The sequence below is a fragment of the Zingiber officinale genome, chromosome 3B (genome assembly GCF_018446385.1).
Source record: "Zingiber officinale cultivar Zhangliang chromosome 3B, Zo_v1.1, whole genome shotgun sequence".
In the NCBI taxonomy this organism is placed as follows: Eukaryota; Viridiplantae; Streptophyta; class Magnoliopsida; order Zingiberales; family Zingiberaceae; genus Zingiber; species Zingiber officinale.
Genome location: NC_055991.1, coordinates 724,009 through 745,588, shown reverse-complemented (window position 1 = coordinate 745,588; position 21,580 = coordinate 724,009). Strand labels below are relative to the sequence as shown.

Sequence of the window (21,580 nt, the reverse complement as noted above, 5' to 3'; positions counted from 1 at the left end):
TGAGAGGCTCTGGATAGGATACTAATTTGTTCCCAAAGATCACGAGGATATGTATTAATCAAGAACCTAAAAAAATGGAAAATAATTGAGAGGTCTAGAGAATTACATGGCAGAATCTCCTCATTTGTATGTGTTCTTTCATTTCTTTTTGCTTCTTTGCATCTGCAGAAAAATAATTTCATACAAAGACTTTAATCTTGAAACCACAACTTGGATGATTGATCGTCAAGTTGGCTACTGAAAAATGACGATAGGCCACCGATGAATAAAACAGAGCCTGATCATGATATTGCCTGAGAGTAAACAACAACAGATGCTTGGAGATCTCTATCGACTTTAAAATGGGCATGGAAGAATCTTCTAACCTGCAAGCAAATAGGATAAATTAGTTTTCGAAAGAAAATGGAAATTGGAATGGAAAAAAACATAAGCAGGATTAAAGGCATCAATATAAAAAGATATCTCAAGGAGTCGATTTTCTGAGGACAAAAGAGATATTCATAAGAAAAACAATTCTCCCATCTAAAACATTTTTGAATAAGATCATAAAAAACTGAAATATTATACAAAGAAGAGTTGTTAAAAAATATTCACACATTCAGATCTTTCATGGAACAAAAAGAATGTAAATTATTGGATAACTGAACCCAAATTCTAGTGATCATAAAAGAAAGTGTCAAAACGATTGTAATAAAAATGCTATCTAATTTTCAGGCTGTGAATAAATAATAGACAAATACTTGCAACAATATAAATTATTGGAGGTAGAGATGTAGAACTATTCAGTATTTTTCTAGAAAAAAAGATTAGTAAATTGTACCTCGGTAAAGGAATATGAGATCAACAATTCTCGAAGATATGGTTCTTCAGAACTAAATAGCACAATGTGGCTGGGAAAAATTGTTGAGTTCTTGAACATAGACAGCGCAAAGGCATGTGGATCCATCAAAAAGAAATCTGATTCAGCCAAAGTTGTTCTGTTGGAGCTAAATAAACAAAGCATTGATTAGTCACAAATATGAAATTTGAAAACAAAAAAGGGAAATGTCAAGGAAGAAATAATCTCTGTAATTCCTACGAGAGTCACCTTGGTGTGCAGTCCAAAAACTGCATTGGCAGATCATGGTGTAAGGTGGAGTAATAAGGTGTAGAGTGGCAAGGCATTAGAAACAAAACACTCTTCACCCCCTGCTTGCTTGCCTCTTTTGACAGATGAATCATAACATCTTCGCTTCCTCTCTGGTGGGCAAGTTTATTTGTAAGAATCATGTAAATTGTAAGGCAAAACCTTAACTAGATCAGTTATCAACATAGTTTTTTATCGAAAGATAGAATATACGCTAACCAGGGGTACTTTCTGAAAAACCAAATGACAAGGCTTACCTGATGAATCAAGCTCATATATAAAGCCATTGGAACATTAGTTACAAGAAGGAACAGCACAGCTAGCTGTACATTTGACGGGCATTTGGTGGCAGGCTTGAATTTTTTACTTTCTGTGCCTGAACGATCTGGTTTTGCAATCACTGCTAAACAATATCCAGAGAACATCAAAGCTATTGGGAGCACTGGAAGCACAAACCTGATCCAAATCCATTATCAGTAAAAGCAAATTGGGGAAAACGGCTTGAAAATAAAGAGCATCTGATAACATGATCATGAGTACATATAATAGTACTCACCTGAATTCTTTGTGGCCAAGAAAACTGTAAACCCCTAAGACCCAAGCAATCAGACCAGAAATTCTCCGCTCTTTTGAACGAAATATGCCGATCAATGAATATGGTAAGAAGGTTAAAAGCATGGAAGGAAATCCCTGGGTGAAGTACCAGTGCCATGGGTGAGTGCCATAATAGTCCCCACCGGATGAAAGAAAATTAAACTTAAGAAAGTTCAGAGGCACAAGGACGAAGGAATCATACATCCACCAATCCAACAAGCTTGACAAGGCAAGAACAAGACTCCTGTTAACATCATTATGTCAGTATAAGGTGCACTCGAAGCCAATTTCTAAAGAAAATGCAAACTAAATGGGTGTGAAAATTCCAATAACTACATAAAGAGAAAACAGGGGAGTGAATTCCTCAAAGCTAGAAACAAAGGACGCATAATACAGAGATTTGAGGGAAAATTGTTATATTGATTTAGTGAGATTTAGGGAGGTTCTATTACATTTTCTATACGAATGAAACAAAACAAATGCAATCTTACAAAAGGATATGAATACTCAAAGCATAAACAACAATATAAATAACAGAGAGAGTTGAAGCACACATATATCAAGCATTTGATGCATTTGAAAGAGTTTTGTTTTTACCAATGTATTTGATAAAAATTTATTTGAATACTCACTTGTTAGTTCTGTCTGTAATAACTAATAAGAACCACTATAAACAATACAAAACATGTCTATCAGGAATCAAAATTTAGTTTTAGTGACAAAAGACTAATTACCTACCCTATTGGAAGTACCTCAAATAAGAGGAAGTGGAATCTAGACTGCATCTTAAACAGATCCAATAATCCAATGTATTGCCATGTGATTGCACTGGTCGGCCGAACTGCACATGTCAGGGCAGCTATAAAGAGACCCAGCATCCTTGATGATATAGAAAATTTCTTAGATGAACTATTTGAAGAGAACCAATAGAATATTCCCATCAGTGTTAGCATTGTTTCCAAGCTGTTTGAGAATGTCCGTGTAATGCAGAAGAACATAAACCAGTTTGTAAATTGTGAAAACAGCTACTCAGAATTAAGGGAACCATCATAACAATTTGAGAGCAAACTACTAGCTGTGGCAAGATTGTCATCGTTACATGTTATAGAAATATTGTATAGGTGAATGTAAAGGATACAGCCCATTTGGCAACTTGCTCATCAAATATCATCTTTGAGAGCTTGTACATGTATAGATCTCCGATGGATGCAAACAAAGATTGGAACAACCGTGGAGCCTTTGCCTATTCAAAACATTCGTCAAGCAGAAAAAAAAAATTTAGTTTCTTCATCTACAAGGGAAAATTGTTACACTCATGAAGTAGTATTAAGTTTATGTGGTTAGATAAATACAATATATGCAAGCACCCACCTATCCATGATAATACAATTTCCGTACTATCAATCTCACAATTCATAGAAAATGATATAGAGAAAAAACGGACAAAAGATAATACCAGACGAACTAGAGGAATTCATGGTAATCCAAGCACCCACTTATCCATGGTAATGCAATTCTTTATATAATCAATCTCAGTATATTTAGTAGAAAATGGTATGGAGAAAACAGGAACAAAAAAACACACCAGACAGACTAGAAGAATACATGGTAATGCCAGCACCCACACATCCAATGATAATGTGATTCTTCATATTATCAATCCAATCTTTGTATATTCATAGAAAATATATGGAGTAAAAAGGAAGAAAAGAGAAAACCATGTAGACTAGAAGAATTCAGCTAAAAGAACACCAGCAATACATCATATTGACAGAAATTCATGACCATTCTGCAAGTGCCTACCATGAACAAGGGTTTGTCCAAGTGCAAAAAAGCCAAGATCTTGTAGAGGAGAGCAAAGAGCAAAGGATGGAGGTAGCTGCGAATCCCTTCCTTCCATTCCCAGGTCAGATGGCCGTACCTAATCAAACCAAACTTAACGACTAGGCACAAAGAAAAAAGAACATTTGTAGATACCAAGATGCAGGGGCAACATTTACCCAAAGACAATGCGATGGGCAACCTCAAGAGACTGCCAATGTTCATCTGGATTGAAGTAGGTCTGTACCAATAGTGCGTTAGCAGCTCGGAATGCGAGTGCAAATGTCCAGACCCTCTTCTCCGACCATCTGAGCACACCCACCTTGGTAGAAGCAGAACTAGAAGAATTAGAAAAAGTAGTTTCACTCTTGACATCCTCACCCTCTTCATTATGGAATCGTCGCCGCAATGATGCAGAGTTTTCATGGCTGCTCATATCTTAGGAAAATGGGATCGCCAAGGTGCAATCCTCACAGGGTAATTGCTTATTCTTCACATGCAATATGTAGATTTGCTGTGGAGATAGAGTTATTCTATAGCTACAGTTAAGCAGGAAAAAAAAGAAACAGATTATTAAACAAATAGTCTCAAGTTGGTAGATCACATTTGAATGAACAAAAACAAGATGAAAATATTTAAGAAACCAAATCTCATCCAGTCCAAAAAAGCTAACTAGGGAGAGAAATCCAACTTTGTTGCATGAAGATATTGTTTGGAAATTAGCAACTATAAATTCCTTAGTTATTAATATATCATCTTATATATAACAAGAGAACTTAAACCGTCAAAATAATCGAGAAAAAAAATGTAACAGGAGAACAAAGGCCTAAATTGGAATTGAGAACTTATTTCTTTCACCGCAAGAAGAGGAAGACGAAGAAATAGAAATCAAGTGTTCTATCTATACTACTAAAACCTAATTGGGCCTTTTCCAACTTCAAAGCCAGCAAGAAACTGTGTCAAACACACAAAAAGCGAACTTTGAAAAACACAAGGGATAATCGTGTCCACTTCGAAACGCTTCTAATCCCACCCCGAATTCCAAGTGACTGGTAGGTCAAGGATGCGGGAAGCAGAATAATGGAGAAAGAGCGTAAGAGAAGAACAAAGCCCTAGATTGGGATCAAGAGCTTACCTCCGCCGTGCGAGCAAAGGAAGTAGGCGTATAGAAATCGTGTTCTATCTATACTAGTAAAACCAATTTGGATCATAGAACCAAAAAAAAAATCCATTCTTTTCTAATTTCGATGGCCACAAGAAACTGCGTGGAACACACACACACAAACAAGCTTTTAGAATGAGAAAGGGATCCTCGCCTCCACGTCGAAACACTCATAATCATAACTCCGCCCCCTTCACCCAAATTACTAGTAATTGGTAGGTCAAGGATGCAGGGAACCAAAATCATCGAGAAAAGGGCGTAACAGAAGAACAATATCCCTAGATTGGATTGAGAACCGAGACCTTACTTCCACGGTGACGAGGAGACGGAGACGGGGACGAAGACGAACCGCGTACATAAATCTGCCTTCCATCGACCAGAAATCTTCCTGCGAACCAAGAACGAAGATCGCGATCTGTTTTGGTTATTAAATTTAATTAATTTTGATGTAAAAAACAATAAAATGCGGTGACCAAAATTTTTAATAATATCATTGATACCGCCTCCACATATTGCCCAGTCTATAACTGCCACGTGGAGAATAATAAGATGGGCCCACATAAATGTTCCAATCTACGGCGGCCACCAGGCATGATGATAGCAGTGGGATCTTAAGGCATCCGTAGTCATAATCCTCTATTACATTATTATCATATGAAAAATTAAAATTTTTATTATTTTTAAAAATCATTTTTTATTATCATAAATTTTTCTTTTTTAAAAACTTCAATTCTTTTAAAATTCTCTTTATCCTATTTTCACTATTTTTTCTATAAATCTAATCCCAAGATTTTAATAGAGATTTATAAAAAAAACTATAAATCCTACTTATATAAAAAAAAAGAGATTTATATTGAAAAATTTATAGTATAAATTACATGCTATAAATCTTTCACTGTATATACCCTAAGAATATAAATGAATGTAGAAAAATTGAATGTACGAATTCAATTTGAAATATGTATATTTGAGTTTAAGCGTGATTCAGAGTTTAAAAATTTTAAAATTTTTTTATTGGAGTTACGATTCAAATTAGGATTTGAGTTCGAAGTTGAATTCGAAAAATTCGAATATATTCATGGATTATTATTTGAAAATAATTATTTAAAAAATTTAAAATTTATTTATTTAATATATATAATTTATATTAATAAAATATTAAAACTTTCGAATTATCAAATAATATAATTTAAATTTCTAGTTTAACTTGAATTCGAAAAATTTATATATAAATTAAATATTTTTTTTGAACCGGTTGGAAAAGTTCACGAGCTGATATGATTCGTATGCGCCTCCACTGGGTGCATGACATCACGGGCGATCGAGTCGGCCTCTAGACGGTAGAAAGCGTCCGCATAATTCTGTAAACGAGTACGGAAAATTAATCAAAAATAGCGCCCACGTTTATAAGTGCCGCGTGGAAAATCTAGCTGGGTCCCACAACAATTCTCTAACCTACGTCCGCCACGCTAGAAGCCTGGAAACTTTCAAGGTATGACGTGTCGCTCGAGCAGCGACCGTGTTGTCGTGGGTGAATCGGCCACTCAACGTCTAAAAGCGTCCGCATAAATCTGACGTGGCGTGAGTAACTTCGTTAGCCATGCGCACCACGATACCTAATCCAAACTCCGCATCGATCGGGAAGAGAGAGAATTAAATAGAGACGAAAGAGAGAGAGGGAGCGAGATGGGAAGGAAACGACGGCGGGCGGGAGGAAGGAACCGAAGCCGAAGCGACGAGGAAAAGAAGGCCGAGGCGACACGGAATCGAACCCCTAACTCCTCGCCATCGACTATTCTTGGCTTCTTACAACGCTGCTCATCGACTCCTTGGCGATTTCAGAGAGGTCGGTAAGAATTTATCTTCTGTCTTGAATTTTTGCCAATTTCTGATAGTTGAATGTTAACTCAGCTCCTAGATGGTTCTTTTGGATCTATTTTGGATGCTAAGTTGTTTTTTTCTTATCCATGTTCTTAGATTCAGTTGCCGTGTTTTGACTGGCTAAATCTTGGTCTCGAGGCCGTTGCTAGTTCATTCCTGTTTTTGAACGTTATCATCTCCCAAAATTGAAGTGTAGCAGTTAGTTTTTAGTCGTTCTGTAAACGAGATAATGTTGGATTACAGAGATTGGATGGAAGGAGTCAGCTTGGTAGCTTTTTGTACTATTGTGGATCCGCATATTTGTTTCGTCATGACATAGCATTTATTTCTTGGGTGGGAAATTGAGCTTATTTGGATATAATTTGTTATTTTTGGGGGTTAAATAATAGTTCCCTTGTTTCCCATGTGACTTCAGTAAGGTGGGTGTTGGGTGATGATCATGACATTATCACATATCGGTAATACGTTTTATTTCTTCATCTACAGCCTACTTTAACTCGTTTCCTAAGTCAAGTAGAGTAGTAGAGGATGTAGAAGCTGCCTAATTCTGTCAATATACGGCACTAGCAGGACTACTGGACTATCCAATGTTTGAAAACATGCTGGTTGTCTGGTAGAACTGGTGATTTTTGCACTTCTCAACTAGTTGAAAGTGGAAGGTTTCGATAATAGAATGATCATCTACTTAGTCTCTCTTTTGGTTCCCATCCTGTTCCTGTCTTCCCTTGCTTCACATTTTGGTATTTTTTTATCGTTCTTGGTGCATAATGCAACCTTATGCTATGTCTCTAGATGTATACTAGGGCAGGTTCCCCACTTGACTGTTATGTAAATTAAAGGTAATGTTGTTACTGATAAATTCATAACATTTCTATCTTATTTGTTCTTCAGATGATCGCATGTTAATATGGCCCTGCCTAGTTTGATTTTTAATCAAAGATGTCCAGTTGGGGAGTTCTAAGAAGATTTAAGTGGCCATGGAAAAACAGGAGATTCCTGAATTCCCAAGTGCTTGATGATAGGGCGATTGATATTGAATTGACATATTACACTAAACTGCCAGCTGCTGAACCTGATAGCCCATCTGATCTTCTTACAGGAGAAGAACAGGACAATGAGCTAATTGTTGATTTAGATATCTTCTTTGAGTCTCTCTATAATTACTATTGTGGAAAGGGCCTGAAGTGCATTACTATAAAGTGGATAGTTGAGATCCTGACTGTAATCTTCATGGAATTTTTTATTTGGTTTTTCTTGTTGGTTGTTGATTGGCCTGCCTTGCACACTGCAAAATGTGGGATTGATGCGCTGAAGTCTAGATATAAGACTTGTGATCTTGCAGAAATAGCCATAAAAAAGCACCCATTAGTCCCGTTTACATTAACAAAAGGTGTCATTGTTGGGTGCATGGTTATGTTGGCAATCTACGGGGTATTTAACTTCTTGATATTCATTGTACAGTTCAAAGGCATGCTTAAAGTCCGCAACTTCTATTATAACAGGTACATTTTATGCTTGGCAAAATCCTAATACATTTATCTAGGAAATGTTAGATCAATCAAGGTTACTTTTGCTTGTTTCTCCAGTCTCAATATCACAGATCGTGAAATTCAGGCAGCTTCATGGCAGACTGTGTTAGAAAAAATCATACAGTCACAGCATACACAGCGACTTTGTGTGGTAAAGAAACTTTCTGCACATGACATAGTGATGCGAATGATGCGCAAGGAGAATTATTTAATTGCAATGCTCAACAAAGGCGTTCTTGCTTTTCCAGTTCCTTGGTTGGTACCTGGAGCTGGTCCTTCTCTAATAAAAAATGGAAGAAAATATCAGATAATATTACCAAAGACCCTTGAGTGGATACTAAATTGGTGCATATTTCAAAGCATGTTTGACAGGTAGTTTCTTTGATATTCATAACCTTAAGTACTTTTTTAGGATTAATAGTTTGAAATAGCCAATTCAAAAGCATAGAGTTACCATTTGGGGAAAAAGGTGAGATATTTTCTAAAGATCTCCTGGTTCTAGAGTGAGTTTGTTTAATTTTAAACTTTTAAATTTTAATAGATTCTTCACGTGGGAGTTTTGGTAGGAGATTGTGTGACTAATACCGCTGTGATATTTTCCCCTTTTCCCTTTCTTATTTATAATTCATAAATATACAGTGGAGATGTTCACTTTTCTGTTAATGATTTATATTTTCTTATTTTTTTTTCTTATTGTATATTTAATTTGTAAAGCTAGTTAGACAGCATATTCCTTAGTTTGCTATAGGTATGTGAGTATATTTCTTGTTTTGCTTAATGCCCCAGGCAACATTTGAAATTTATTAAGACCGAATAAAGCAGTGCACTCCTTGATAATATAGTGCTGACAAGAACTACTTTCTACAGTAAATTTTGTGTTCAGAGGGAATTCGTAGAGAACACTTCATTGTTAAGGATGAGGATCAGGATTATTGGGATCGTGATGTTTCTCATTTCACCATGTTTAGCAATATTCATGTTGGTGTATCTGTTTCTAAGGCATGCAGAACAGTTCTATCATCATCCAAGCACAGCATCATCTCGAAGGTGGTCTAACTTATCAAAGTGGATCTTTAGGGAGTTCAATGAGGTATATTGGTTCATTACCTATCACTACTTGTTTTGGCTACTCCATGAATGGTTAATTATAGTGATTTTGATAGATCACTAAGATGGGTTATCCATAGTAATGTATCTGTTATTTGCTGACATTTCTTGTACAACTCAGGTTGAACATTTATTCAGATATCGAATGAACAATAGCATAGCATATGCTTCAAACTATCTAAAGCAATTTCCTGCACCTTGTGTGTCCCTTATTGCCAAATTCATCTCTTTTGTATCTGGTGGTTTTGCTGCTATTTTGATCATCATTGCTTTTATGGATGAATCTCTGCTGGAGGGCCATGTAAGTTTGATAAATTCCATTTTTGTAATATTAAGTTTTTCCATGCCAGACATGGTGTTACAGTTTTATTAGTTCAATTGAATGTGCAGGTTTTTGGCAGAAACTTATTCTGGTATGCTGCCATTTTTGGATCTGCAACTGCTATAAGTCGAGCTGCTATATCAGATGAGGTTCAGGTCCTTGATCATGATGGAGCAATGTCCCTTGTCGTAAACTATACACATTATATGCCAAAGAGATGGCGTGGCAAAGAAAAGACTGATTTGGTTCGGGCAGAGTTTCAGTCCATGTTCCAGGTAAATTTTTCTTTTTCTACCTTTTAAGAACCTGGTAATGCAGTTATTCACTGTTTTATGCTGTTTGTTAGATGTTGGCTTGCGATCCAATAAAATAAGCTTCTTGTTAGAGTTTGTATCTCATATAACAAGTTTCCCTTTAGAACTAATGTTTTTTTAAAACCAATATCAAGGTTTAAAATATCATGCTGTGTCGCCCAGTACACGCAAAAAAATTCGTTCTGCCTGACCGAAATCAACACTAGCACACTCGAGGTACTGTGGCCACGTAGGCGTTGTGGCGCATCGTGAAGGCCATGCGCGGGCCTTGCAGCAGCCGCCGAGGCCGTGATGGCCTCGCAGCTGCCGCGGAGGCATCGCGAGGTCTCGCGGCCGCCGCGGAGGCATCGCGAGGTCTCGCGGCCGCCGCGGAGGCATCGCGAGGTCTCGCGGCCGCCGCGGAGGCATCGTGATGGCTTCGCGGCCGCCGTGGAGGCATCGTGATGGCCTCGCAGCTACCGTGGAGGCCACATGCGGCCTTGCATTCACTGATAGCATAGAGCAGTTGAAGAACCATGCTTTTAATTAAAAAACTTAAGTTAATAAATTCAATCAACTCCTAGCTATAGGATAATTTAAATAGCCTTAATTAAACCCTAATAAAACCATCCTATTAATTTAATATACATTTTAAAAAAATATATTTTTATTTTTCAAAATATTCAGATTAATTTTTTATTTTTAGTTTATATATTTTTATTTAAAATTATCAAAACTATATCGGCACGACACAATGTGGTACCGAAATCGTATTGTTCCGGTCCAAGACCGAAACCTCGGCATGAGTCGAGATTTTATACCTTGTCCAATATAGCATCCTCAATCAAATATCAAATAAAAAATCACTTGTGGTTGTAGGAAAACATTATTACATTGTTACAATATATTGATCATCAATTTCAGTGTCGTACTCGGCTATTTGCACATGCAATATGGACTGTTGGACTTCAAGGGAACAAATGTAGCTGGGCACAGTTGTACATATAGTTGCATTATTTGTTTGTATCCTTTATGTTTATTTATTCAACCACTAGTACTTCAATACCTTATGAGAAGTGTGAACAATATACCCAAAAAGTTTGCATTTCAGTTCAAAGATGCTAATTTCTTTAATGCTCGCTTCTGAAGAAAATCTTGGCTGGAATGATTTTATGCATTGATCTTCTTGGGCCCTCTGAAGGGGAGCCTTGGCACAACGGTAAAGTTGTTGTCATGTGACAAAAAGGTCACGGGTTCGAATCTTGGAAATAGCCTCTTGCAAAAAGCAGGGTAAGGCTGCGTACAATGGATCCTTCCTTGAGACCCCGCATGGTGGGAACTTCGTGCACCGGATTGTCCTTTTTATCTTCTTGGGCCCTCTATGATTTACATAATTGCTTCCAGTTAAATAAGTAATTATTTGTAAATAAGAAAGTGACATCATCTTAGCATCTCCTTTTTGTATTTCTAGAGTTTATATTATCATATGAGCAATCTTACATTACAGTGTGACTTCCTATGGTTTTAATATGATATTTCACTTGCAACAATGAGCATTATGATGAGATTTCTCATTTTGCAGTATACTGGAACAATGCTGTTGGAAGAGCTGCTGTCAATCTTCCTAACACCTATAATCCTAGTATTCTTCCTGCCAGAGGTAATTCTTAAGTGTTTGGAATTGGATAAATATGACAACAATATGTGTCATTTCATAACCTATATATGGCTTTATAGCGTGTAGATGATATCCTACATTTTATTTTGGAGCACACTGTTTACGTTGAGGGAGTCGGTGATGTCTGCAGGTTTTTTCCAATGTTCCTTTTGCCTTTTTTTTTTTAAAAAAAAATCTGGCAATCATCAGTAGAAGAGTTTATGACATTTCTTTATAAAGTTTTACATTCTTCATAACTTAGTTTCAGCACATTCAACTTCAAAAATCACGGCAATACAAAATATGGTTCCCCCTGTCCGGCAGAAAAAGAAAGGAGTTCTTCCCAAGGGAAAATGGAGAAATCATTCTTTAGGTATTACCTTTGCTAGATGTTTGGTTGTTGAACATAGATGCCACTATATTCTCTTTGTGCTTCTTAGTTTCTCCAAATTACAGCAATAAGGCGAGTACACATTTCAAATACAGAATGCAAATACTGGTGGTTTAGCATTAACGATAGTTTCCTAGCGATTTATAACCTGATCTTGTTGAAAGTTATGATACTAGTTACATTGCACAATAGGCCATGCCATACATTCTTCTCTTTCAGTGTGATACTGAATTAGCACACCCGATAAGAGCATTTGCTAGAATTTATGCTTTTCTGTTAGGTTGAACAAAATGTGTACTTTGTTGTTTTGATGTAACTTATGCTACTCATTTATTGTACTGAAAATTGCCTTACACTTATGTCCATTTTTAGTACTTTTGTTTGGTCAGCACATTATACTAATTCTTAACTCAAGGTAGCCTTTTGCTCTGGTGCTTTTTGTAATGCTTCAAAATACATGAACAAACCCTGATTTTTCTAACTGCTTTATAATTCACACTTCGAATTTGTCTTGAGCAATCCTAATTTCCCTGTATAATCAGCTATCTAACCAAATTTTAGCTTGAATAATTGATCTGTATACTTGATTCTTCTTAGGAGATACTTTTCATATTTATACTATTATCATACTTTTTAAACTGTGACTTTACTAGGATCTACTTCGGTTTCTTGACTTGTAAATCATTTGCATCTTTTGCAGTTTTCAGTGTGCATATCTGTATTCGGAACCAGATGCCGACGGCCAGCAGTTCCTTTCCACTCTTCAGAAGTTCAAGGAGAAGCAAACACATTTAGCTCGTGTTTCAGACCTTTTGCAGACCTGGAAATGGCAACCCACTAGAGGCTTGAGTAGCCAACCTGATATCGTTCACAGATTCACTCCAAATATGTTAAGCAGTAATAGATGCTTCCTGAAAAATGGCTGTCACCTGGATTCTCCATTTGCCATGGACCGTGAACTTTTGGATCATCCATATATTTTGGATTGTTATCATGCATCCAAACCTCTCGAGGTGCTAGAAAACCAAGAAGGTTTACCTTCGCCAAGAACCGAAGTTGCTTTCAAGCCAAACCAAGATTTCATTGCAAGCCAGAACAATTTGAGAGATGAGGTTGAGAACAAGGACCAGCATTGGGACCTCTCCTTTTCCGACCAGCTACTAAGTCGTGCTGAAGCCTCCACTTCTGGCTCGCTCTTTCAGAGCTCGCCAGCCCAAGATGGCATGCATCATTCTCGCACCATGGCACGATGGTGGGAGCGCAGAGCGAGTTCTTTAGCAACAGGAACCAGCTTTCTTGAACCTCCAACTAGATTTCACAACCATAATTATAGCCATCACAGTGATGATGTCCTAAAGTATGGAGATGATATAGAAGATCTGGGAGAACATCAAGCATCGTCTAGTATCCGTGATGATTCGGGATTAGATGATGAAGTGCTAGATCTTGCGTTTGTAGATAATGATGATCAGATGAAGAAAAATATGAAGTTAAGATTAGGAGGAATGATTTGATTCCCTAATGCATGCAATTGTAAATATCAAACAATGATTTAATTTAAGCACATAGTATTCTTTGGGCACCCATTTTATTGTATCCTCCAATTTCCAAGGACGCTGTGATGGGTTCTGCTCTTCATTCATTTTACTAGAGTCTAGAATGTTTACAATTAGGACTTAGCAATCAGTAAGAATTGAACTAACTCAAATTAATTAATTTTAAAAAATATTAAACATTTTTAATAAAAACATAATCAATTTAATAAAAAATATTTTTTTATTATTTAATAGAAAATTAATTTAATTAATTTTTAAAATTTAAAATAGAATCAAAATAACTTATATTTTGTTTTAAAAAAAATCAAACTTTTTATAAATCAAATCGAATTTGATTGATTATTTCAGTTAATTGAAATTTTACTTACTCCTATATTTCATTGGTAGATTTTGAACACCACACATTATTATTATCTTATAGAATCGCGAATTAGAAGAAGAAAAAAATGTAGATCGAGGTGAACTAATTATGAACAATTCAAAAGAAATCGGGTTGAATCAAATCGGAGATTAAGAATAATTTTGTTTTAGGTTACAAATTGAAATTTGGCAAAAAGACAAAAAGGGAAGGGCGAAAATTTGAATATCTGATTAGATCCTATTCGACTAAAAAAATGGATTATTTATATTTTGGGTCAATGCATAGGGTCAAGGAATGTATCGCAATTGAATATTAAGTTCAGTATTAATATTAATCAAATTAAAGTTCTTGAATTTTATGAGCGGATTGAACCGAATACGCATAATTTTAATCTATTAAATTCTAAAAAATATCTGGATTTGTTTCTAACGTTTAACAATTATGTAGGACTGTACATTTCGTTTAGAAATCGAACCGATGCCAATATGTATTAAATAAATCAAGCCAAAAAATTTTATGTCGATTTTTACTGCCAACCGAACCCTGAGAACTATTAGGTAACGTTTTGGAATAACTTAGGCATGAATTCAATGTGAAACTAGTAAATCCGCGGATCAAAACTACTTTATGCTCAATATTAATACGAACAACATGAAATTGTTTCGATGCACAGGGAAAAAGGTATCTATACATGAACAGCTTCAGATTTTTTAGATTAATCAAGGGAATTGTATCAAAAAACCAAGGTGCTTGAGCTAGGATGATCTAAAGGTATCAATCATCATCTAACCTCAGTCCATATTGGCGTGCCAAACGCGCAGAGGTTCCTTCCACCATCAGCTTCTCGATCTGCTCGTATTTCTTGTAGTTACCCTGAAGTGTTTCCTCCTGCTTTTTATGAATTTTTTCCTCCTCATCTAGAAGATGCTGCAAAGAAGGAAAAAAAAATAGTACACAGTTGATTGATGTGAGAATTTGCAAATTTTACGAATTCAAGAAATCTAAGAAGCCTTCCAATGGCAAGATACAATCAATAAATGCTAGCAAACATCCAATTTCATTACCAAATTAATCTTCCAATAACTAAATCATGAAGAGGAGGGGATTCAATCATTCAAAATGTGCAAAATAGTACCATAATGTGAACCAGAGTAGATTAATGTATGCATTTGCATGATTTACAAATTCATCAGTGCTATCAGAGAAAGGACTAATGAGCATACATAATTCAAGAATTCTAAGAAACCACAATATAAAGTCAGAATAAATGCTAGCAAAGATCAAACTTGATCACTGGATTGATCTGCCAATGCTTAAATAATAAGGAACCATTTCACAGGCAAAAAAGTGTAACGTAATCATAATTAGATGGTTTGGATTCTGCTTGTAGCAGAGTAGGAAGGACCACGGTAGATTAATGTGAGCTACCAGATAAAGGAGCACAGACAATTCAAGAAACCAAGAAGCCTATACATGGAAACAAAAAGTGAGAACAAATGCTAGCAAAGATCCAATTTCATCATCAAATTAATCTGCCAATAATGAATTCACAAAGAGGAGGCAATTTGATCACTCCACAAGCAGAACGTAGTACCTTAACCATAGCTAGATGATTAGCATTCTGTCTCTTGTAAAGCAGTTTCAGCTCATTTGCCACATTGAAGTCTGGATCAGATGTCTCTACACAGCGCACCTGTATTTTTCGATCAGGCAGCGCTGGGCGATCAGCAAACATCTCGATCTTCGCTGGCTTAGCCCTCACAGGTCTAGGCATCCCGGACATCATGAAAGGGTAGGATGTCAACTCAGCTACTATCCCCTTCGCTTGCTTCTCGTTCTCCATCTCAACCAAGGCGGCTTGAGGGATAGGATATGGTATTGTCAAGTTCGGAATAGACTCAAATTTCACCACATTCCCGAATTGCCCGAGAGCCTTTTTGACAACTGCTTCAGTCACCTGTGGAGAGAGATTGTCGAGGAAAATAGTTCTTTTGACCTTCTCCAAAAACTCATTGTAAGCATTTCGAGCATCCTCTGGAGGTGCCGCCATATTGGCTCTCAGAGCTTAATCCTCTAGATGCGAAAATGATGTACATGATGAACCCAAAAAAAATCAAACACAATTACGAAAAATGTCAATTGCAAGAAGGAAAACAAACAGGTTCAATGCGGTATGTGATAATGAAGTACTGAAGAAGTTGATTTATCATAGCACATCCCTAAACCCTAAACTCAATACCACTTGAGTTCCATTGAAGGATGCAGTAGGTGTGTCGAAGGAGCGCGTCTCTACCAGGTGTAGGTTTCAGGCGGGAGCGAAGGAGGAAGGGGAAGACATGTTAGACCAGGACTCACCGCGATGAGGAGAGTAAACACGTAGACGGAGACAGAATGAGGAGGAGCCAGAGCCCCTCTGGCCGGCGGATCTCCTCTCGGAGGCGGCAGCGCCAGCAGCGATTGAAGTCGCCGGAGGAGAAACCGAGAAATGGGGGAATTTCGCGTGCCCTAGGCGCGGGGACGAAGCGGGTGAAACATATATCCAGAAGTACTTCTTCGACCGTTCGATCTGGGTCCGCGATTCGATCAGATAATTTGCCTCCGTCGATTTGTGCCCAGCCGATGCGCGGTCGAAGAAATGACGTGTCATGGCCTTATGCCCGCTTCAGACTGGGCCCAGGATTAGTTGGCCCATTTAACTTTTTACTAAATTTTAATTAGTTTTTAAATTACGAAGAGAAAAATAAATCTAAAATTGATAATTTATATATTCAATGATAATTATGATTTTTAATTGGCTAGAAAATATATGGGTCATGTAGGCGTTGCCTAACTTAATTGGAGTTCGATTTTGATAGATATGACGCAACTCATTTTTTTTCATGTCCGTTTGACCTAATTGACTCTTTTTTAATAATAATAATAATAATTATTATTATTATTTATTATTATGACATAAAATATTAATTAAATGGTCTAACTTTCTCCAAGTGAAATGGATAAGACATCTAATTTTCTAGGAAAATTAAGAGAGAAAAGATAATCAAATATAATTATTTCTTTCCTTAGGGGACGTTTGGTTTAAGGTAATAGGAGTGAGGAATGAGAATGAGAATCATTGATTCCTATTGTTAATGTTTGGATTATAGAAATAGGAATACAAATAAGGGAATGAATCCTTGAAATTGGGTAATAACTCATTCTTATGTACCTCCCCTTCAATGAGTCATTACCCTATTTTCATCAATCAAAATATTCCCTTATTCCAAAAATACCCTTGACTTAAAACTAAAATTTTCTCCATTAATATGAAATATCAAAATATATTTATTTATTTTTTCTTTCATATAACTTATCTCTCCTTGTTCTCTCTCATTATATTTTCTCTCTCATCATAGTTTCTCTCTCATCGTTTTATCACACATTTTCTCTCTCCTTAATCTCTCCTATCACACTCTCTTTCATCTTTTTTTCTCATTACACTTTCTCTCTCATCATACTTTCTCTCTCCTCAATCTCTTCCATCGCACTCTCTTCCTTCTTTTTTTCCTCATCACACTTTCTCTCTCCTCAATCTCTCCCATCACACTTTCTCTCTCATCATACTTTCTCTCTCCTTAATCTCTTCCATCACACTCTCTTCCTTCTTTTTTTCCTCATCACACTTTCTCTCTCATCACACTTTCTCTCTCCTCAATCTCTCCCATCACACTTTCTTTCTCATCATACTTTCTCTCTTCTCAATCTCTCCCATCATATTCACTGTTCTCTTTTTCTCTCACCATACTTTCTCTCTCCTCAATCTCTCTCATCACACTCTCTCTCCTCATTTTTCTCACTATATTTTCTCTCTCTTCATCCTCTCACATCATACTTTCTCTCACATCATATTTTCTCTCATCATGCTCTCTCCAATCACACTCTTTTTTTTATTTTCTCTCATCACACTTTCTCTCTCTTCATTCTTTCTTATCACACTTTCTCTCTCATAATACTTTCTCTCTCATCATTCTCTTTCATAATATTTTTCTCTCACATTCATCTTTCTCTCACATCTAATTTTTTCTCTTATTTTCCTTTAAGAGTAAAAAAGGAAACTTTGATTTATTCCGATAGAAGATATACAACTAACCAAACATTGCTTTTAAGAGTGACATCCATGCTCATACTCATTTTCATTTCACAATACAATGATTCCCATTCCGATTCCTATTCCTAGGAAAGAATCAAACGGCCCCTTAGTTTCAAAATCCTCTCTTTCTCATTTTTCCTTTTAAAATATTTACTGAATTTGTTTTTCTCTTGTGACAAAAGATGATTCATTCATCTCCATATTTTAATCATCGCACCACCCCGAGAGGACAGAATTTGCTTTTCTGCTAGAAGTTAAATCAAGTCACAATACAAGTTACTAATATAATCTTGAGGGCACATACATAGTTAATAATGTTGTCTTGAGTTAGGGCGGCGGCGGTAGATTGATGGTCTTCTTTGTGAGATTTGTAGTGTTTGATGACTCAAAAGAAAAGAGGTGATCCACCTCTTGTTTGGCCAATGACAATTAAGACCCCAATAAAATTGTTACAATTCTATTAGTATGGAATGTAGAGCATTGCTTATTAGTACTATTCTTCACGATGTTTATGTCGTTTGGTCATTGTTCTGCCAATACTGTGGATGATCAATCCATTAGTCAACGAACGTATTGACATTCACTTTGTCCGAGGATCTTCGGTGACTGAGATGAAAGGATCTAAAATGTACTCTAAAAGAGAATTAAAATAACTGAGGGAGGAATCCCGGGGTCACTCTGACGCTTAAGTTAGAGTTTGTTTGAGGTGATATCTTAAAAAGAGAAGATCAAAAAGAATGATAGAACCAGGTGTGGAATTGAAGAGAAATTAGACTCTTTTGTCATTACCTTTGTAATTAAGAGAGTATCTCCACGTCGACTGAAATATTATCGTTGTAGAAGACCAATCCGATAACTGTTGATTACCTCTCCATTCATTCAATAACACATGTTAGTAGAGAGCATCTAAGACATCAGATTTGACAACCTCATAATTGATCCCCGATTCTTAGGATGTCATGTGTCCTGGAATATTCATAGTCATTGTCAACGAGTCCGTGTAGGACATAAGCCTGTCTTTTAAGGGTGAAAAAGGTGACTTCAATATTGAGTAACCTTGAGAATAGAAAAAGTCAGGATCAGATATTGGGACTGAACAAATGTTGAGATCCGATGCTAAGAGAGGGTGTTGGCGACTGGGACCGAGACTAAAAAGATGTCAAGATTCGATGCTAAGAGAGAGTGTCGGCGACTGGAGTCGAGATAGAGATGTCGTTGGTGATTGAAGTCGAAACTTAGAAGATGTTGGGATCCAATGCTCAAAGATGATGTCTGTGACTGAGACCCAAAAGAAAATGTCGAGATTCAATGCTGAGAATGAGTGTCGGCGATTTGGACCGAGACAGAAATAATGCCAACGGTTGAAGTCGAAACTAAGAGATGATGTCGGGACCTAGGATTAAGTTAGGGTAGATGTCGGGATCGGGAGCCAAGAGCCCGAGACTAAGAGATGATGTTAGGACTTGGGGTTAAACTAGGATAGATGTTGGCGTTCAAGTAATCGGACCCGAATCTCATCTGGGCTACATCCGATCATCTTTGAGGTATGTCTAACCCATTTTAATTTTGACTGATAACTCAGTGTGACCACTAACCCACGGGATAGGGGCGGAGGGAAACCGCTGTATCAATCATCATCCTCTCGCGAACTCATATCTGAGTGCCTACTTGAACTTCAGTTCATGATAAGCCACTGTCCCACAGGCTTGTCTCAGCCACCTCGCGCTGCCCCCATCGAACCAATACAATCCAACCAAAAACAGAAGCGAGTACCGAGACTCGACAGAGCCTGTGATTCCCCTCACTTGGTCTTGGTCCAGCTTTAAACACTACTGATCTTTAGAAGAAACAAACAAATGACAAAGGGTCTCAATTTTTGTGCTTGATGCAACAAACAATAAACCCTTCCATTTGCCATAGCCACGGCCATAAGATACATGCTACCTCACAGGAAACCTTAATTGCTGCATTGTTATCTGAGTCAAATACTCGGGCATAGTAATCAGACTATATTTTTGGCATTTTGTACCTTTGGAGATTCCATATCTTCAGCTCTGGTCATTTCGATGTGCACATGGTGATCATTAATTTTGTTATTAGTGAAGCACACATCAAGCATGATGCTGATGCCTAATGCACAACAAACTCATGCCTAATCAATAAACAATATGATTTGACCAGGCACGTCCAGTACTCCTGTATCATTCAATCATTGTGAAGAAGAACCACCCTTCTATGAGTAGTAAAGATTGCTATGCAAGTGATAAACAATTAATGATGATGATTAAAACAAAACAAAACAAAAGTGAATTCAGAGCCTAGATCCAGGGCTATTATATTGACAGAACCAGATGGATTAACAAGTATTAGGTTTGGCAGACCTCTGATTCAAAACTCTTTTGGACTGATTAAGTTCGAGTCACGACGACTCTGCATGGTACATGCACAGCAAGAACTAGACTATAACCCTAATACAAACACTGACTTCTTTGCCACAACATGGACTTTTTTCTTCCCACTAATTAAGCTGAGTACGTACGATGGTCGGATGTAGGGCGTCCTAAAACACAGGAGCAGTTTCATAAACTTTGATTGAAACTAGACGAGAGCTTCGAGCTTCTCTCTCTATATAGCTAGTTCTGTGTATGTCCTAGCTCTACCGCTCGTCGCAGGAATATGGGGAGGGCTCCCTGTTGTGACAAGGCCAATGTTAAGAGAGGCCCTTGGTCTCCTGAGGAAGACCAGCAACTGAGGGAGTTCATAGAGAAGCATGGCACCGGTGGGAATTGGATCTCTCTGCCTCAGAAAGCTGGTGAGGAGTTCATGCTGATCATGCATCCATTGAGGGAATCCTCAATGAATTAAGGTTTGTGAATCTGGATCAGGTCTGAGGAGGTGCGGCAAGAGCTGCAGGCTGAGGTGGCTCAACTACTTGAGGCCGAACATAAAGCTCGGCGACTTCAATGAGGACGAAGACAGGATCATCTGCAGCTTGGTGGCCGCCATCGGAAGCAGGTGATCGACGACGATGATTCCGTACGATCGACTTTTCTTGTTAATTAATTATATATGAGCAAGTGCAGATGGTCGATCATCGCGGCTCACCTGCCGCGGAGGACCGACAACGACATCAAGAACTACTGGAACACCAAGTTGAAGAAGAAGCTGCTGGGGCTACAACAGACACCGAACATGAAGCCTCAGCAGCAGATGCTGCCTTCGACCTACTACTACTCAGCAGTATCGGCTCCGGCACCTGCAGCAGCAGCAGCAGCAGTGGCAGACTTGGTAGAAGGCATTCCGATTGCTCCATGTTTCTGGAGTTCATTCACAGCCTTGAACCACCAAAACGGTGGCGGCGACGTCATCTTCGGAGGAGCTCAGTACGGCGGTGGGAGTGGAGAAGCATCATGGGGCCCCTATAGCAGTGGGGCCAAGGCTACTGTCTGTGCATCATCGTCCAGGTCATGGTCTCTGTACCATTGCTGAGTGTGTGGTGACAAGAAATACTTTCTTTATATGTGACGGTGCTTTGGGGATGTGACCTACGTCGTAAAGCTTAGTGTGTGTGTGTGTGAGACTCTGCATAAGTAGCGATGGATAAATTTATAATGGATTTTCCATTGGCCATGGTACTTGGTCTCTCTATCT

At 37.6% G+C, this 21,580-nt stretch overlaps 4 protein-coding genes across 10 annotated transcripts; 2 read left to right on the top strand and 2 right to left on the bottom strand.

Moving 5' to 3' along the window:
- Nucleotides 1-25: 25 nt before the first annotated feature.
- LOC122055366 (mannosyltransferase APTG1) lies at nucleotides 26-5,160 on the bottom strand. 5 transcript variants are annotated; one of them, XM_042616770.1, is made up of 10 exons: nucleotides 5,011-5,160; nucleotides 3,721-4,055; nucleotides 3,524-3,641; nucleotides 2,859-2,963; nucleotides 2,459-2,745; nucleotides 1,683-1,964; nucleotides 1,384-1,582; nucleotides 1,088-1,239; nucleotides 821-986; nucleotides 26-365 (listed from the first exon to the last, which is right to left on the bottom strand). In XM_042616770.1, the coding sequence occupies exons 2-10, from the start codon at nucleotides 3,975-3,977 to the stop codon at nucleotides 282-284; spliced, it is 1,650 nt and encodes a 549-aa protein (XP_042472704.1). In that variant the 5' UTR covers nucleotides 3,978-4,055; nucleotides 5,011-5,160; the 3' UTR covers nucleotides 26-281. The 5 variants fall into 5 exon arrangements, with proteins under 5 accessions (XP_042472704.1, XP_042472702.1, XP_042472705.1 ...); XM_042616768.1 differs by having other exon boundaries at nucleotides 3,721-4,080; nucleotides 5,011-5,157; XM_042616771.1 differs by having other exon boundaries at nucleotides 5,006-5,148.
- A 1,168-nt stretch (nucleotides 5,161-6,328) lies between these two features.
- Nucleotides 6,329-13,469, top strand: LOC122055365 (autophagy-related protein 9-like). Of its 3 annotated transcripts, none has more exons than XM_042616766.1 (10): nucleotides 6,329-6,549; nucleotides 7,476-8,086; nucleotides 8,171-8,485; nucleotides 8,981-9,203; nucleotides 9,342-9,521; nucleotides 9,611-9,817; nucleotides 11,418-11,495; nucleotides 11,573-11,643; nucleotides 11,761-11,865; nucleotides 12,584-13,469. In XM_042616766.1, exons 2-10 carry the CDS (start codon nucleotides 7,524-7,526, stop codon nucleotides 13,395-13,397), a joined length of 2,556 nt encoding a protein of 851 aa, XP_042472700.1. In that variant the 5' UTR covers nucleotides 6,329-6,549; nucleotides 7,476-7,523; the 3' UTR covers nucleotides 13,398-13,469. The 3 variants fall into 3 exon arrangements, with proteins under 3 accessions (XP_042472700.1, XP_042472698.1, XP_042472699.1); XM_042616764.1 differs by having other exon boundaries at nucleotides 11,755-11,865; XM_042616765.1 differs by having other exon boundaries at nucleotides 6,329-6,553; nucleotides 11,755-11,865.
- A 927-nt stretch (nucleotides 13,470-14,396) lies between these two features.
- LOC122055364 lies at nucleotides 14,397-16,329 on the bottom strand. Its single transcript, XM_042616763.1, has 3 exons — nucleotides 16,156-16,329; nucleotides 15,395-15,873; nucleotides 14,397-14,727 (listed from the first exon to the last, which is right to left on the bottom strand). Exons 2-3 carry the CDS (start codon nucleotides 15,848-15,850, stop codon nucleotides 14,575-14,577), a joined length of 609 nt encoding a protein of 202 aa, XP_042472697.1. The 5' UTR covers nucleotides 15,851-15,873; nucleotides 16,156-16,329; the 3' UTR covers nucleotides 14,397-14,574.
- A 4,087-nt stretch (nucleotides 16,330-20,416) lies between these two features.
- Nucleotides 20,417-21,559, top strand: LOC121967991 (transcription factor RAX1-like). Its single transcript, XM_042518519.1, has 3 exons — nucleotides 20,417-20,741; nucleotides 20,815-20,944; nucleotides 21,013-21,559. Exons 1-3 carry the CDS (start codon nucleotides 20,606-20,608, stop codon nucleotides 21,416-21,418), a joined length of 672 nt encoding a protein of 223 aa, XP_042374453.1. The 5' UTR covers nucleotides 20,417-20,605; the 3' UTR covers nucleotides 21,419-21,559.
- The last annotated feature ends 21 nt before the right edge of the window (nucleotides 21,560-21,580 follow it).